Genomic DNA, 18,835 nt, shown 5'->3' on the forward strand with positions numbered 1-18,835 from the left:
GCTTGTACTGTCAGATTTGCATACACGGGATTTGATTGGCTGACGCCTCCGTCGAGGCGGCAAAAGTAGAACATTGCTCTACTTTTGCAGCGAGCACCTCGAGAGAAGCTACGCTTTGCTCCCACAATGCAGTTCGGCGAATCGTGACGTCACCCCATTCAAAGTGAATGGGCAGAAGCGTTGAAGCGGCAACGGACGCCGCCGTGTGTAGGGGCCGTAAGAGTGATCAACTCTTATTTCTCTTTGTTGCGTCTTCTTCAAGTGCTTGTTCGTCGTTGTAGTCTATCGCTGGCTCTTCCAGGATAACTTCACTGAGGCCGCGCAGTTCCATGTGCGCCAAAAACCTCGTCTCCCATAACTCAAAGTTTTTCTTGTCACCGTCGAATAACAACTTAAACCACCTTTGGCCTCCTTGACTAGGCCCATAACCTGCTGCGTGAGACATTATATTCAGCAGAAGTCTCCACGTTTGCAGTCAACCAAAGTAGCTTGTAAGTATGCTAACGGACAGAAGAAACACACGACCACATCGCTCAGAGTTTGGCCTGGAGTACTGAGCCATTTATTGTAACTGCGCATGCTCATTAGCATCACCACGTTTCAGGCACATTCGGATGTCATACACATGAACTGAAACATGACTTTGTTATAACTTATTATACAAATATGCTCAACACACCTATCAATCATCAAACCGTGGGGTCTTATTTCATTACGTGTTGATTTCTATCAACACGTAATATTGTATCGATGTATATAGAGATGTACTACAGCAAAAGTATTCTCCTTCGGGACTTCCTGCAACAGCACCACGTCGTTATCGTGATTCTGATTGGTCAGAAGACATTATCAAAGATGTTCTATTGAGAAGACGTGAGATTGAGAGTGAAAAGCGTGTGTGAGATGCGTGAGAGTTGGCAACCCTGTTTATGGATTGCTTGCCATGACAATAGTACAAACATTTATTTTTCAGCTCAGGATATTATGTCAAAACTGAGGTGACAACTCAACTTCTAATTTTCAGCTATCATAGGGCACATTTTTACTTTGCCTAATCAATGTAAAACAGTTAAGTCCCAATGAGACTGAGCTGTACTTTGTGCTAAGTGTTTGCATAGTAACAGGCAATCCTAAAATTGTAAACATGGTAGACAACAGGCCTGTTAGCAGGCTAACATTAGCAATAAGCTCAAAGCTGTGGACACTGAGTTTGGTTTAAATGTATGTGAAATTATGTTAATGTGAAATATATTTATACTCATACATTTGAAATAACATTAACTGTAAGAATGCTGCAGTATCTCAAAGCTGAACAAAATATAGCACTCTGTTCTTGTAAATCAGTATGACCACCTGTGTCATGGCTTTCTTTCACTATTGGCTTCACTAAGCCACATTTAAAACAGACGTGTTCACTTTAAAGGGATTAGTTTTACTCACGCTTTTGATGACTTGTCTGGCTTGTGCTTGATGTTGTGCGTCTTGTGTGGTTAATCAAAAATAAAATACTTTTGTTTCCACACAGCCAACAAAGGAAATAACCCTTTCAGCCATAACAACATCTAAACAAAAGGGTCTAAACTCTAATATATTGATAAGAATACTTAGATTGTCTTTATGTTAATGTTGATCACTTTAAAAATGTCAACTGTTGAAAACGGTGTCTTGTCAACGTCTTCCACACATGTTGCCCATATGTGTGGTTCTTGAAAGGCTTGTCACCCTGGGATGTGTAGTCTTTTATTGTTCTATTGACTACAGAGGTTGCCAATAGGTGGCAATGTTTTTTTGACCTTTTTCACTAAATACTTCACATCTAAGATTGAACTCTTCGCTGTTGGCTGTTCACGGTGTTGACATGTGGTTTTAGTAGGACCATTCTCCCCCACTTTCCCTGACAAAGCGTATTACATGTGTGGATAGATAATGAAACTACATCAATTGCAAATCTTGACTTTACTTGTACGTACTGTTGAATGTTTCTTTGATACCAACTTTAAAAACTTCTTTCCCAAACTATGTACAGCTTTGAAGTAGGCTAATTTTATTCAAATGTAATTGTCCTAAAGTAACTTGTGTATAGCCTACCTGTTAAGTAACAAACCAAACTTGCCATGTCATCCTACTGTACATGGAGGTCAGGATATCCTTCAAAGCCTTGGCATGACATTAGATTTGTCACAAGTGTTTCACTCAATAGAGGGTGCCTGCTAAATAATGGCTTGGAGATATCAGTATATCAGTATTTCCTGTGACAAGTCTCCGTTTCTCTCGGATTCTTGTTCACACATTGAATCTGGAAGCCTGCAAATGCCACATAAGCCTAGGGATTAACCTCCCTATAGCACACTGTCACAGGAGCTAAACTATTACATGAGAAAACCAAAAGTGATCAAACAATGAATCCAAAATAAAGACGTGTCGGCCCTCTAGCACAATTGTGAACACATGTTTTGAATACAGAAGTAGACCATGAATAATAAGATTACACACTTACATTCTTTTTCTATTAAACCACAAGATGTGAAACATGATCTGTAAAATAATCTCGACATAATTTACATGAATTGACAGTAATGGACTGGACACCCTCTGTTCTGGGCCATGTGGTGTTGGACATATTGCCCCTCTCTGAAGTCATAAATGTACTTTACAGCCATACCAAATGACAAATTGCATGTTGTGGGTGTGTGGCAAGTGTTATTATGTCTACTGTAAGTCTTATCCCATACTATTGAGGACACGTTGACTGACAATGATGAATTCCACCCTCAAAGAGAAGACACGGAGGATATCGTCTGTGTCGGCCTTCACACCCGGCCCTACAAAGGATGTTCTGCACAAAAGAGAGAAACCCGACCTCCTAAATCGCCGGCAGCTTCTTTCATGTCAAATGAGAACCATCCTGTATTAATGGTTTGGATTGTGGTTATTGTTACGTGTATGTCTCCTGCACGTAACATGAGTTGTCTTCACTACTCCAAAGTATTTCTATATGCGTCAGACTATTTAAATAAATATCTCCAAACTTTGAGTAGATAGAACTTTATTCAGAGTCAACAATGTATACGATATGATTCACATTTCACACATAAATGACTTAATTGATCATTTTTAATCATGATTATAATGGATTGAAAAGTTGATTTAATCATAGTAATCATAATCATAATAAGATTTATTGCAAAAGCCCAGAGGATACAACTGATAAACAGTATACTTCATTCAAAAAGGTAACAAGGAGACATTCATTTAATTAAAAAAGGCAAAATGTGTATTTGATCTTATGCTGCCCCCTAATGTTTTAAAGAAAATCCATCACCACTTTAAACCTCAGAGAGGAACACCAATAAGGAGTAATTTACGGGGACTATATTTGTTGTAATTTTAGAACAGGAATGAATCATCTTTGATTGATTTAGGTCAGAGTTTTGGCTATAAGCAAACCCAACAGCAAGGTCACCAGTGAGGTCAACAGGCCGGAAGCACTGCCCGCTTTCACCGTCCGAACTGCAAGAGAAGAACCACAGTTTAGATCAAATGTAATCATCCAGCTTTGTGTCATCAAACGTATGAACATTATGCAAAGAGACAAAAAGGCTTTACCGTTGCGATGTGGCGCCATCGTTAGAGGTCCTAGTGAGATGTCTGCAGTATCATGGTAGGTTACGTCCCTCTCAACGCGCCTGTGGTGACCAGGGTAGCAGTGCTGTAGGAAAAGAAACATTAAAGGCTTCTGTTGATGCAGCCGTTGATAATCTAATCTAACTGCAAACACCCACAGTAGTACTTACAGCTGAGCAGTTGTTGTGTCTCAAAAGACACAGGTGGACCTGGCAATGCAGGTACATGGATGAGAAGTTGGTAAATGTGAACATCCTGAAGGAGAATCGGGACACAGTGGAGAGGCCATTCTGAAGCAGCTCTACTGTACCATCTGCGGGGTTAGGACACCTGGAATAAGAGAAGAAAGCAGATGTTACCAAGATAATATAACATGGTGGAATTGGAAAAGAGAGGATGGGTAGAGATGAAAGAAACACATCTAGGACAAGTTAATTATTTTTCAGTCTTTGGCAATGAATAACAAGTGGTCAGTGTGCTTAAATAATATCAAATTGAACTATCGGATTTACTCTGCACTGAGGAGATCCCAGCGGGTAGGGTAGGTGGCCAGGTTGACCGGTGTTGCCCAACAACTGTCCACAACAGTGGAGATCTGGCTCTCATCGACGCCTTCTGTCCGCACCTCCACATACATAATCTGGTCGATTTCCATTTCTATGTTCCTGCTGCTGGTCAGGGGGAAGTGGAAGGCAGGGTCCTGGTAGGGGATCATTCTCATATGATACTGTCCGTGGCCGGCAGGAAGCTTTTTCGTCACAATGCTACAACAAAATAGGACAGATATTGTCAATACAAAAAGGACTGTGTTAATTGTATTAAGTTACAACAATTAAATCAATAATACATGCAGATGGTGTTGTCACCTCTCCACAGGGTTGATGCCCACATCCATAGACAGAGCTTGGTTCAGAGGGTAAACACAGCAGAATAGCAAATGAATGTTCCTCTGGCGACTGATTAGACCTTGATGAGGGTCCACGTCGCCCTGGATGGTGTTCTCATACATGAAATGGGTTCCGTTGCTCTTAAAAATAGGAAAAATCAAGTAGTTGGAATTAGTGTTTTTGTAGAAGAATGATATATCTTCATCAGTCTGTTTTGAATGGCATTATGGACTATACCTTCAGAGCTGTCCCACACAGGTGGTTGTTATTGTTGAAGTTAAAAACCAGTCGTCCGTCATCCAGAGTCCCGGCGCAGGAGTGGTCTTGCAGGTGGAGGGCGCCGGAGTGGAAGCCGGCTTCGAACAGCTGGCAGCGCGAGACGGACATGGTGCCTGAACTACTTTCACAAATGATGGATGAGTCTGTGAAAGAGATATACAAATAAATATAAGAAACATATTTCTATAGTTTTTGATAAGAAAACATTTGAAAGCTGTACATATTGTCTGAAAAGTTTAAGTAGAGACAAATTAACAGAAAACAGAATTGTGAAGGGGGATGTTACAGAGAAACACACGACTCAAGGATAACGTAAAAATCGTATGTTTATTTTGGACCAACAGTTTCAATAAATCAATAAATCCAGTTTGTTCTATTGTACAATATCTGAGCCTTGGTTGCCATTGTTAGTGCCAGAAAACAACAAATAATAATAACACACCTTTTTCAACACTGCAACTTTTTTAGCTCCCATACACTGTCAGTGGTGCATGAAGATAATTTTTGTTCTGTGATTGGATCATATTTTCCTTAGTGCACCTTATGAGATTAATACAAGGACCACCCATTTTTAGCAAAAGTACTGTAATTAACCTAAACTTGAGAAGATCCTATTGTCCTGTGGTTTTGTGTTGATGTATAATACATGAACAAGCTATTGTAATATGTAGCATTGTCTACAACTCCTCTTACATTTCACTTCCCTTAGCTCAAAATGAAAGCAGTGTTTAAAGAGGAGCTGTTCTCACCGTAGCTCTCATTGTTGGCCCGATGGTGGTGTTCATCACAAAAGCAGCCGTACACACCATCCTTCTCACCACACCACTCATGCTCTGCGCAGTCCAGATTTTCACAGGGGTCATATTCAGCTGTAGAAATAATGGGAAAAGAATGAGACAAGAAGGGATAAAACAGAAACAAATAATTGACTTCCACATTCATTATCTTGGCTATCCATAGCACAATGAAAACCTACCACAATGCAAAGCAGAGCGCCATTCAGGGATGTTTAACTCCAAAACTGAGCAGGTTCTCTCATAGGCTGCGATTGCAGAACACAGCATGTTATTGACTGGAGTGTAGAGGCAGAGATCATAGACACAGGAAGTGTAAAACGGCTGAGGGTCCGAGTGCAGGTGACAGGCACTGAATGGCCCGCTAGTGTTGGTGATGACACTACAGAGCTCAGAGTATTCTCCCCTAAAGGTACAGTTGTTCAATCCATCTCCACCCCCTGTTCCTCGATCGGTGGATCCACATCTGGAAAATACATTACAGGTTTTAAAACTTTGGCTGTCTTTGTTTATTTTTCAACACAAGTTTCTTTTGTTTTTAAAAACCGCTCACCCTGGTTGGCTTTTGGGAGACTTCCAGCTTTGTCCAAATTCATTGTCATTTTGTGCTGGTGTGCCATTGGGTAAGACTTTGTCATCTGAAGAGTCACTGTTGAGATTTCCGCACATCCCAGTGACTCTGCTCTCATGGATGTTGTTGTTGACTCTCACCAACAAAGTGCTGCTGCCATCAAACTGGACTGTCAAGTCCATTGCATTGACCTCTATGAAGTGTCCCTGCCTTTGTATATGAGCCAAGGTGCCTGCAGTGCTGGGAAGAGTCACCTCAATTCCATTTATCTGGAGCAATGAGGGAGGGGGATTAGAAGTGAAGAGGTACTCATGATATGCTAATATTACACCAGGAAGAAATAAAAAGTTCTTCATCTTGAAAGTTATTAAAAGTGTACCTTAACTCTTTTGCTGGGTCCAATCGTGATATTCACACTCTCTGGTGGATTTGTGAGGTAGATATCCACCTCAGACACAAACGACACATGGTTGTTCCCTCTGTGATTGTTGGTGGCTACGACCTGAAACCCTGTGTCGTCGGTCCTGTCGCTCACACTCTCAGTAACGATGTAAGAGCATGTGCCCTGGAAATGAGCCAGCGCCCCATCAAAGGTCCTGTAGTGAGGGTCCCCCCACACAGTGCAAGTAGACATTGCATCAAAGCAGCCCAGCTCTCCATGTCTGATGGTGCAGTCTTGTGTTGGGGTGCAAGATACAGCAGAGCAGCGCAGGTCATTGGGAGCATGGCATTCACATCGCTGGGAGCAACCCTCTGTCCAGAAGGACTCATCAGCCTGCAATAGCAAGAAAGAGCCACATAAAAAATATAAATTGTTTGCAATTATTACATTAAAAGACAAAAAGGCAACCAAGAGGATACATAATAAGTGTAGCACAATAAAGTAGCATTCATTTAGTCTAGGTTTAAGTAATCTGTTCATAAACATGGCCACTATTGTCGCGTTGTTCTGGTCTTTCTCTGCACAAGTACTGCATAATTACTTGTCATTTTAGGCAATGGGATTGTGACAGCCGTGACTAAGAAGATTGATGGATCATTGGTACACATATCTGGTGTTTTTTTCATTAACGGTTAAATGACTTACATTGTAGTAGAAGCCATTGTATTGACAGCCACAGCTTTCCACAGGTACGCATCTTGTCCCACTCCTGACAAAACCTTCATCACAGAAACAGCCCTCGGAGCAAACCTGCTCACAGGTGGCATCAATGTTGCTGGCACAGGTGTGGCCACAGTCGGTACCACACAGCTCATAATGGGTGTTGGCGGGACAGTCGAGTGCTTTGTACGTGAGAAAATTAAATTATGGTTGTCAGCTTTTGTGTAGATGCGGTAGATCAATATACATTTTCTTGGAAGACACTTCTTTGATTGTTTTATTAGGCTGCTTGGATGGTAAATAAAGAACTTGAATTTTGACTTACTGCAAGTGGTCTCGTCTCTCCAAGAGTAGATCCGAACATTAGCAGACTGACAGGAACTGACGTATGTTTCAACTGCCCTACAAAGAAGCTCTGGGCCTCGATTTCCCGAGATGCAAACATCAAACACACAGTCATTGAAATATGGCACTGGGTCCACTTGCTCATGGCAGAAGCTGAGAGGACCGTCAGCTGCTCGAATAAGCTCACATTGGGATCTTGCTGGTCTCTCGTTGGCACATCGTGGGCAAGAAGAACCACACCCATCAGTGCAGGTGTAGTTGCCTGTTACTTTCCAACTTGCCCCGAATGCTTGTGGAGTATTGACCGTCATCCCAGATGGGGTGTGAAACTCATCATTTGGATTTCCATTGAAGTTTCCACAAAGTCCACATGTTTTCCCTCTGATGACAATAGTTAAAAACATCCAGATTTAAAACATGTGTTGATAGATTGATGATACATGAGTCTCATCATTTCAATAAGATTCATTTTTGAATAAAAACATTTCAACATGGGCTTCAGTATATTTGGCGTTACCTATAACTTGGCGGTACAGAGATAGACACTGTATACCGTCCATCGTACACGACACTCAGGCCAAAATCAGCACTGAGAAATGTGCGAGATCCACTTGCATAGATAGACACATGACTATTGTTCAAGAGAATAGGTAGGTTTTTAGTCTCTCCATTCACCTAGAACATTGGGGAAAACTCATTAAATGGCATAGATTTATATTTGCCTTGCAACTCTGTTTCTTCTTCAAAATAAAAGCATAAGTGTAGATTGAAAACACATGTATAGGAATTGATTGATTAAAAAAATGTTTGATAGTTTTAAATCTGTAGCTTACCTGTACCACACCTTGGCTTCCACTTGCCATTTGCACCCGATAGCCCCACACATTCACAAATACTTCAGCTGTGATTGAAACTTGCAACCCTCCCCAAGGCTCATTCCTCGCCTCCACTGAAAATTGGTGGAGCTCTTCAGTTTCATTACAAGGCTTGGCCAGAACATAGCGGCACGTTCCCTGGAAGTCAAAGGCCTTTCCATCGAATGTGAGGTAGTGAGGGTCACCAGAGGCATAGCAGGTGCCATGAGGGTTAGGATGGCATCCAAATTCCCCCTCCACCACCCGACAGGACTCCTCAGGACTACAGGAGTTGGGGGCACATTGGACTGCCCCAGTAGTGCCATTACAGACACACGAGCTCTGACATTCTTCACTGTCCCAGAACCGTTCGCCACCTTGCCGGTAGCGTCCTTCGTGATAGCATCCGCAGGATGTTGGTGGCACGCACTGGTTGCCATTTAGGACGAGACCATCATTGCACTGGCAACCCTCCTGGCACACAGTGTCACAGGCAAAAGGGAAAGAGAGGCTGGGGCAGGCGGAAGGACAAGAGCTGTCACAGAGTTCATAATGGCTGTTTGGAGGGCAGTTTTGCGCTAGAGAAAAACAAAGCAATTCATTTAGTAAAATAATTTATATAATATCAAACACCTCTATAATAACATGAACAAAATGACTTACCACAGTGAGTGGATATCCTCCAGTTTCCTAGGGCCACGCCGTTTTGTTGACACATTATTGCATAATCCCGTAGGAACTCACATAGGGCTGCTGCTGGATCTATAGAGGCTCTTGTGATCTCCACACATGCCTCAACATGCTGCAGTGGGTCCGCCATGGCCCAACACTGGGCAAATGGCCCATGTGGTAAGTTAAGAATGCTACAACGAGAAACCGAAGAATTGGTTCTGGAGTTGTTGTGATTGCTTTCCACACAGTGTGCAGCCAGGGAGCCGTCTCTCCAACTGTCCCCAAAGTCCTGAGAGGTGTCGACCTGGACGCCATTTGGTGTGCGGAACTCGTCATGTTGGTGACCATTGAAATTACCACAGAGTCCACCAAGTGAACCATTGTAGATACCAGGTGCAGTGACACGCACCAAATGAGGCCAGACTGTTTGCACAGTCACACCAAAGGCAGTGCGGATGATGATACTGTGAATGCTGCTGTGGTAGATTTGGATTCTGTTGGAAGCTGAGCTGTAAGGGAGTCTGATCTGCTGACCATCAACCTAAAGGGCCATTCAAACAGCCATTGTCAGATGTTATGGGTGAAGTGCGTTTCAGTTATATAAACAATAGTTTGTACCTTTTTATGCGTTATTCAAACCATGATTGCAACATGCTAGACAGAAGAAATCTTATTTTTAAATAAAGGTTCTCTTGTGTCACAACATTGCTTTTAATTAGCTCTTAGAGATATATGTGTGACTTACCAGAACTTTGCTGCTACCTGTCATTTCAATGGAGACTTGTGTACCCTCTGCCTCAAACTTTAGCACCCTGGCAAAACCCTGTTGTCCTCTGGGTAATTTTTCTGCAGTCACCGCAAAATGTGGGTGACTAGACAATCCCATTACTTTGGCAAGGGTCAGTCGGCATGCCCCAGGGTACTGGTACGTCAATCCATCGAACGTCTGATAAGACCCTGGGCCCCTTGTCCAGCATGTGCCATAGCTGTCAGGTGTGCATCCTCTTTCTCCCTCCTCCACCCTGCAAGACTCTAAGGGACCACAACCATGGGATTGGCAAGTCATGGAGCCATAGCTGCACCTGCATTGTCTCCCACAGTCCTCGTCCAGGATCACAGATTCTCCAGAGCGGTAGTATTGGCCCTCAAAGCTGCAGCCACACTGAGCATGAGGGACGCAGACCCCAGCACTCAGGATGTAGTCAGCATTGCAGGTGCAGCTCTCCTGGACAGGGAGAGGGCAGTTCTGGGTAGAATTGGGATTGACACAGGTATCTGGACATCCTGTGCCCTGGGACACGAAGTGGCTGTTGGACGGGCAGGGGATTTCTAGAAAAAAGGAAACAACATTCATCTTGAAATCTTGGACACTTACTGTATACCCAGAACATTTTAAGATATAATGTTGATTGACACACAGACATACCACAGAAGCCTTGTCTCCTCCAGCTTGGCAGCTGTACGCCATTCTGCTGACACTGACTTGCATACACATTGAGGGCTTGGCACAGAATGGGTTGGTAGCCTCCTCCTATACACAAATCCTGCACACAGCTTTCCAGATAGTTCTGTGGGGGAAGTTGTTGATGGCAAGCAGCAAAAGGTCCAGAAGTGCTCGTTAGGATACCACAATGAGCAGGATTGCTGTATAAAGCTGTCTGAGCCACAGTGCACCTAGCGCAGTCCAAGCCTCCACATCGGGACCCACAAGCAGGCTCATCGTCTCCTGCCGCTTTCCAACTGTTCGCAAACACCACATCGGAGCTCACAAGCTCGCCTTGGCGGGTTCGGAAGTCATCCTCGGGATGATTGTTGAAGTTTCCACACAGGCCACATGTTGCATTCTGGTAAGTGTAGGGTAAACGAATCCTAACATAACTATTTGTGTCATAGGACACCTCCAAGCCAAAGACAGTGCTGATGATCACAGAGAAACCTGACTCATACACCTGGACAGTGCCATTGGAAAGGGAGATCGGAGTGGCTGCAAAGTTTCCATTAACCTGTAATGACACCAGCAAGCAGAAACAAAGTTGTACAAGTGTGAACTAAAAAAGGAATATCACAGAAGGTTGGGATTCAGCTATGTTTGCTTACCTTAGCCATACCACGACGTCCTTTGACCAGCTCGATTGTATCATTATAGACATGCACTTTGACCAGTCGTGTCCAAGCGACTCGAGTGCTGCCTCTGTGCTCGTTCTTGCCCTCTACTCTATAGTAGGGCAACCCACGACCACATTGCTCAGAGAGAACATAAGTGCAGGTGCCCTGGAAGTGAAACACTTTGTTATCGAAGGTATAGTAATGTGGATCACCGCTGATGGTGCACCTGCCTCTCCGCACTGTCTGGCAGGAGAACTGAAAGGCAGTGGGTCTGCAGACTTGGGAAAATGAGCAGGGCTGGCTGTGACACTGCAGGCCTGTCGGGGTGCACGTGCATTTCTGAGCACAGGATCTGTCGCTCCAGAACGAGTCACCCTGCTGCACGGTTTGACCTTTGAAGGAATGAAACGTTTCGTGAAATTCATTGACTTTTAAATGCAACTTCAGGGCATTTTGACTTTTTAGCAAAGCTGATAGAAGAAAGACTTGAAAGACAGAACAGCTGCCTTTAAACTGGGACAATGCATGGTCATGGTCAACAATTTAACCTTACAATAAATGAAATGATTATTTTATTGTTTATTATTACTTGAAGCTTCACTTATTATCCCCGTCACCACATTAAAGCAGTGCAATGCTTAATGCTCTGCTGTTTTTGTTCAATAGGATTTAATTGTTCGATAGTTCAAGAAGCCCAAATAAATCCTCAGACTTCCTCACGGTTTAGAACCCTCTGGTTCTGCTTTTACCATTAAAAGTGCAGCCGCGCGATCCATCGTCTGTCCGGAAAGCCCAGCGACCGGCTACATTGACGTTGCTGTTCTGGCGGAATTCTAAGTAATTACTGTTCGATACATTGTTAGAGAAGGATCCAGGGATGGAGAAATGATGAATGGAGTTGACTGTGTCATATCCAGCCTGGAAGTACATATCACAGAGAAGGAAATGTTGATATTAACTGCATTTGTGATTTCCCATTAAGATTTGAGAAAGGCATGGCAATTTCACATTTTCATTAGTACATTGTATATAAATTGTATGTCTCTAACCTGTGCTTGGCGTGTTGTTGATGCTATTATCCCATAGTTCATTAGCACAAATGAGTAGCTACCTCCAGAGATCAAGACTGCTTGGACCGTTGATCCCTAAAAATGTTTTGATTATGATTATCATAGTGAATCTAGTTAAAAGTGAAATGTATTCTTCCATTTAGAACAAAATGACTTACTGTTCCAGTGTTTGAAAAGTAGAGCACATCAGACCATGTTGCAACAAAGACCCAGTTGGCGCGGAAGTGTAACCCTGGGAAGTAGCTATTAATGTCCTGGGTGGCTTGGTGGAGCACTGTGCCGCTGGTGTATTGATGGTAGGAGATCTGACCCTGCTCTCTGTTGTCTAAATCTGTCCAGAAGGGAGCGATTAGATCTCTGCTCCCGTGCATTGGGATCCTTTGAGGTGTGTATCTATTCCATGCTGTGTCAAAGGTCAGGTGGCCATTGTGGTTTACCTGCGAACAAAAGTAACAGATTCAGGACTCAACAGCATGATTGACAATCACATATCACATTTTCAAACCAGTATTCAAAAGAAAGGGATTTTTTTTAAATTATTTTAACATACATAGATCTGATTGTGCGACTGGCCAAAATACACAAAAGGTCGTTGCAGGGGAATTTGAGGAGAACTTCCATCATCTGATCGCGAGCTATGAGTTCCAGCAATTGGGTAGAGCGGTCCTAGAAAGAAAAAAAGTGTCTTATTTTTCAGAAAATATATAAGGCCAATACATAGAGCCCCTAATGGCAAGTGCTGTGCTGAAAATGATGTTGCACAATGTTGAAACTTTTCTTCACACTGACATAAATGTGCTTTTGGGGTTGAATGGACTATTATATTCCTATATATATACTGAACAACTACAATATACCTTTTTCACAGCAGACACACAATTGACAGCATCCCATTTACTCAATATAGATCCAGGGTGGTGATAATGTGAACACTGGCTTAGCTGACTGGGACACTTGAAGTCAAAGTCTCAGCTCAAAAGCGTCTAATTGAGTCTAGTTTACAAAGGACCTAACACCACCTGGAAATCTGCTTTTCACAGAGTCTTCTTTATAGTGTGTCAGTGAAACACAACTTCACTGTGGGCTTCAGATACAGACGCAGCAGACTACACTTCCTAACACATCCCAGATGCAACCAGAAGGGGGCGATGAGACACTGCCTTTCAGCCTGGCATAATTCATCTTGTTAGTGTGATACCTCCCCAACCTAAGTAGGTTTGGCTATCAAGCAAGTCAAATATTAACATTTAAGCTTAATGTTACTTCATTGTTTGGGATGTCCTTGTGAAGACAACTTGACATCAACATACCGTAGCAGGTCTAAAAGTCAATGTAAAAAGCCTCCAACATTGAAGGACAATGCTTGACGTTAGGGAATACATATGTTATGGTAACACATAGAACAAAGAGCTGGTCTTATAACAAAGACATTTACAGTATATGTTATCTTGATTCATGTTAACCAGTCATAACAAAGACATCTCATACACTTAAGTGTCATAGTTAACCAAATGACACTTGATGCATGGCATAAACATTCATTAGGTCTCCTTAATGTTTATGTAATGTCAGTCATATGTACAGTCTGACTGCTGTAGGCATGTTTGCTGTTGTCCTGTTTGTACTGCTCTTAGTGTGTAGCAGGCTGTTGAGAGCTGTTTCTGAGTCAAGTGACACCCACTGCTTACTTTGGTTTACTGGTATTGGTATATACAAATGTTGCTCTGGTACAACCCTTCATTAACAGTGGCATTTGCTGTAATCCAGGGGATATAGGTCTATTCCTGAAGTAATAACTGCTTTGAGCGACTGATTTTATGACTAACCCATTAAGAGCATGAACAAATGACAAAGATATTATCTTATCTTGACTCACCTGCAGTCTGAGCAAGCACCGCACCTATGAAAACAAACATTGAGATATCATTTGTAAAAAATCTGTCTGCTAACATCAATAAACAAAGTCAGTTAATGCAGTGACGTAAAAGTATCAACAGACATACATGTTAATTTAAATGTATTTTATTGAAATGTATACATACTTATCATCCCCAGAAGCAGTACAGGTAACATGATTTCTCTTGACATTTTCCAAAGGCCCAAAAATCAATCCTGTGATCCAAATATAATAAGAACAATTTCAAAATAAAACAAACAAATGAGAAAGAACAGAAAGTCTTCAGGGACTGCACAGACCCATCACACCCATGTACACTTTACAAAAATATGTACACTTATACTGTTTTTTTTTAAATATATATATATATATAGAAAATCTTATTTTACCTGCCCTTACTTAAAAGAAATAACAAAAAGAAAAAAATGAAATAACCCTAAAAAAGTAAAAATAAAAGCAATATTCTTTCAGTCTCAGTTGCATACAAATGCTGAAACATATAACAAGAACACAATCAAAAGTAAATGTCATACTGTCTAATTACGCTTCCTTAATACAAATGTTCTTACCGCCCTTTAAATCATTCGGCATAGAATTCCACTTCTTTACGCCAACTACAGAGACACACATCTGCTTTAAAGTAGTACGTGCAAACTGATGCTTAACATTTTATTTTCTCCTAGGCTCATCCTCGGAAATCAAAACTAATTTGTTTTGTATATTTTCTGGCAGTATTCTGTTTTTTGCTTTATGCATAACTAAAGCCATCTGTAATTCTATTTAACAGCCTTGCCTCAATAACTAGTTTGTTTGTTTGTTCTCTAGGTTGGACATTAAACAACATTCTCACAGCTTTTTTCTGTAATGTAATTAACAAACAAACAAACAAAAATACTAAATGTGCTTTGACTTGTAGTCAAGCAAATATTTCGCTTTATAAATATCGATGCACAATCTGCGTGCAGATTCCCATTTAGATAACCAACAAACTTTAGATTTGGCATACCTGTCTAGAAGATGAGTTGGCGCCTCTCTTGGCTTTTCAGCCCTTGGACGAGCAAAAGACGAACCGATGTTCAACCTAGTCTTGTTCCTCCGTTTGTCATTGGGCACTGAATTGATACTGCAGAGGAGTACACAGTACACACAGTCAAAAAAGGCCGTATTTTTATACTTAGCAAGTAGTCAAATTCTTTAGTCGCTGAAGACAAAGAGATACATCGACACTAGCGGCAAACACATGTCTTACACAGAGGTTAAAAGAACAATCATTTTGGATCAACATTTATTTTAATCAATGAATTCACAATCTTAAAAAGTTGTTTTATGGAAGGCATTACTTTCATTTTGTACATTTTTTCAAAGCTGTGTGTATTATGTTTCAATGAAATTACTATATTAAAATATTATCAATATTTTTAAGTCATATTGTTCCAGATCCTCAGATGTGCATCATTTTTTATGTGTGTACAGTAAGTGTGATAGTTTGAGAAAATGGTGCAAATGTAAGAAATTAATTAAATCAAATTATTAAATTAGTTAATTAAAGAAGGCATTTCTTGACATTTTGAATCAAATATGGATTTGCAAAAAGATTAGGAATTGGTTCTTCGTTCTTTTCATGAATATGTTACGATAGTTGTGCTACTGGCAAATGGCACCTTTGTGTTTCAGCAAAACATACTAATACTAATCATGGATGGAAATCAACTTCTTGACTCTCAATGAAAACAAGACAGAGATTATAATATTTGGACAGTCTGAACTCCTGGATGGCTTTAATAGTGTACTCGGCCCCTTAGCCTCCTACAGCCGTCCCTCTGTCAGACATCTTGGAGTCATCTTTGACAACTGTTTTAAATTTGACAAACAGATAAGCTCAGTTGTCAAGACAAGCTTCTTCCAGCTGCGGCTTCTGGGGAAGGTAAAAGCCTATCTTCCTAGTAAGGAATTTGAACAGCTAATCCACTTATTTATCACGTCTCGTTTAGACTATTGTAACTCCCTCTATATTGGTGTTGACAAGTGTTTGATCCGTCGCCTGCAGCTGGTCCAAAATGCGACTGCCCGCCTTCTTACTGGGAAGAGACGTTATGACCACATCACACCCGTTTTGGCAGACATTCATTGGCTTCCTGTCAGTCACAGGATCCAGTTTAAGTACTTACTTGTTGGTCTTGGTTCCTCGGTGCAGGAAAAAAACCAGAGGTGACAGGGCTTTCAGTGTTGCAGCTCCCAGACTGTGGAACAGCCTCCCAGCACATATCCGGACTGCTGAGTCTATTGAACTTTTTAAATCCCAGCTAAAAACTCACCTCTTTGCACTGGCTTTTAATACTAGTTGAGCATTACATTTTTATATTTGTATGTGTTTTTTATTTATTTATTTTTTATATGTTTCTAGTTATTGTGCTTTTTATTATGTTTTTAATTATTGTTTTATTATTGTACTCCCATTGTGTTATTTAATATTGTAGTTACTGCCTGTACAGCACTTTGGTCAACTGAAGGTTGTTTTAAATGTGCTATATAAATAAATAAAGATTGAGATAATAATAAAATCAACATTCTTACAAAATATTATTTCTCAAGGAAATTCCTGCCATAGTTAAGTTAGAAATCAAAACCCCTTTTTTAAAGTATGGTTGTATAGCACAGTACAGTATAGTATTGTACACTATAGAAATATCAGTATGTGGCTGAAATAAAAAAAGAATCTCATTAATACAAAATAAATATATTACCTGTTCAGATGTTCGCCTGTGGTGGTTCAGCGCTCATCTATGGGAGACCTCCGTGCTGCAACGATACTTAAATCAAAAAGTTGGCTGAGTCCCATAAGTCGGTGGTTTGACAAGTTGTCAACCAAACTCCTATTCTAATTGCTTCCTCATACCTAGTGAACCAAACAATCCATTGTTCTTTAACAATAATAAAGATTATCAGACTCTGTTCAGCAGAAACAAAAAAATCTGGAGTATACAGAGTAAGCTGCACTTCAATATAACGTGTTTATGTAAAGGGACATTGGCCTATGAACTTGGACCAGTTCGTCCTTTAGTGGAAGTGAGCGTTTGAGCCAAACTTAAAGAATGTCCCTCCTGGCGTTTATGAGATATGTGACAGGCTGCCGCCCAACCGGCCTGAGGCATCAAAAATGACGTTCAACTTGTCCTCATCAGTAACCGTAACTGTTGGACCAGCACCAATATATGTCTCTGTGTCTGTATACTGGAAGTCACATTCAATCACACCATATCTGTATAATTATCAGAGACTCATATATCATTTATCTGTGAATGTGTTCCTGAGAGAAAACTGTTAGTTAGATAAGCTAGATGACAAAAGAACAGTCTCTCTCTCTTGACTGGAAACTAAGTAGTATTGGTTTTATATTGTTTTTGAGATACTCTGAGATATCTGCCTCTATCTCAGTACGATGCGGGTGGAATTAATGTCTTGTTTGACTTTAGTAATCTCGATGATACTCAGAAAATAGCAGCTTTTATGGGGTGTATTTATTAATATGTTAACATTTCCCAATTAATCCTTTTTTCTCTACTTTTTGTATACACCATGTGCAAGTAACTTTAAGTCACAAGTTATCAAAACCCTACTATATCTTAACCGGTAAAGGGAGCAAATATTTAGGAATGTGAAAGCTGACCTCTTTGTGAAAACTCTTTTGTTCCGAGGCACTGTTGTTAAGTTTCTGTTTTGTTTCTCAACAATCACCTGATAAAGTATTAAGGAAACATCTCAGGTAATTAACGTTTGTGTTCCAGGTTTCTAACTATAGATCACCCGTCAATAACTTGGTCTTTCAAGTTTGTCACAAGTGAGGCCATTATCTAGATCATTATCAGCGGTTCCCAACCTTTTTCAACTCAGGGCCCACTTAAGAATCAAAAATGTTTTCGCGGCCCACATTCAACCATAAACAATACGGAGGCTAAATAAAGTTATGATTGGTCAATTCAGAACATGTGAGATGTTGTTAATCCAGTAGAACAGACCGCTGTCAAGGACTGTAATGACCGTTGCTAAGGAGGACCAAGAAAGAGAAAGGAAAAGATGTTAAAACAAGAACAAAATCTTAATAATGAAAAATGTTTCCACACAAATCCTAATGTTTTGCACATTATTTGGCGGCAAATATTGAATTTACATTTACACCCTTTAATATTTTATTTGGGCTTTTAGATGTAGACCGCACACAGTTAATAAACACAACTATTCTTCTGGCTAAAATACATATTTTTAAAAGTCAATCAAGGAGTAATCTTAATTTAAGGTGTTTGAAGAGTAGATCAAAAATACAATTTCTTTTGGAAAAAACGATTGCCACAAAAAATCAAAGGGTGGCTCAACACGCCATGAAATGGGAAATAATGAGCTCTAACGAAGAGTGGGATTAAAGGAACAATAAATATGCTGGCCATGTTGTGTTTTTGGTGGTTTTAGGTTGTCAACCTATTTGTGTTTGTGAAATGTTGAAGTGATCCTACTGACTGTATCTTTATTTCTTCTGTTTTTGTTTTGTTTTGGTCTGAGATGGGAATGTCATCTCCTATATGTTATTGTTATGTCCATGTTTGTGTTTTTTAGCCTGTACAAAATAAAAAAATTAAAAG

General features: G+C 40.7%; 1 protein-coding gene across 2 annotated transcripts; it reads right to left on the reverse strand.

Moving 5' to 3' along the window:
• Positions 1-3,055: 3,055 nt before the first annotated feature.
• On the reverse strand, positions 3,056-16,975 carry LOC117464427 (alpha-tectorin-like). Of its 2 annotated transcripts, none has more exons than XM_034106852.1 (26): positions 16,946-16,975; positions 15,208-15,324; positions 14,347-14,416; positions 14,181-14,204; positions 12,855-12,970; positions 12,463-12,741; positions 12,284-12,379; positions 11,984-12,152; positions 11,226-11,626; positions 10,555-11,131; positions 9,874-10,457; positions 9,120-9,669; positions 8,436-9,034; positions 8,120-8,277; positions 7,583-7,983; positions 7,243-7,439; positions 6,535-6,930; positions 6,138-6,424; positions 5,767-6,050; positions 5,540-5,659; positions 4,749-4,933; positions 4,491-4,651; positions 4,137-4,388; positions 3,795-3,954; positions 3,607-3,709; positions 3,056-3,510 (listed from the first exon to the last, which is right to left on the reverse strand). In XM_034106852.1, exons 3-26 carry the CDS (start codon positions 14,390-14,392, stop codon positions 3,419-3,421), a joined length of 6,237 nt encoding a protein of 2,078 aa, XP_033962743.1. In that variant the 5' UTR covers positions 14,393-14,416; positions 15,208-15,324; positions 16,946-16,975; the 3' UTR covers positions 3,056-3,418. The 2 variants fall into 2 exon arrangements, with proteins under 2 accessions (XP_033962743.1, XP_033962744.1); XM_034106853.2 differs by lacking the exon at positions 16,946-16,975 and adding an exon at positions 16,370-16,438.
• Between the last annotated feature and the right edge of the window lie 1,860 nt (positions 16,976-18,835).

This window comes from Pseudochaenichthys georgianus, chromosome 19, assembly GCF_902827115.2.
Source record: "Pseudochaenichthys georgianus chromosome 19, fPseGeo1.2, whole genome shotgun sequence".
NCBI lineage: Eukaryota > Metazoa > Chordata > Actinopteri > Perciformes > Channichthyidae > Pseudochaenichthys > Pseudochaenichthys georgianus.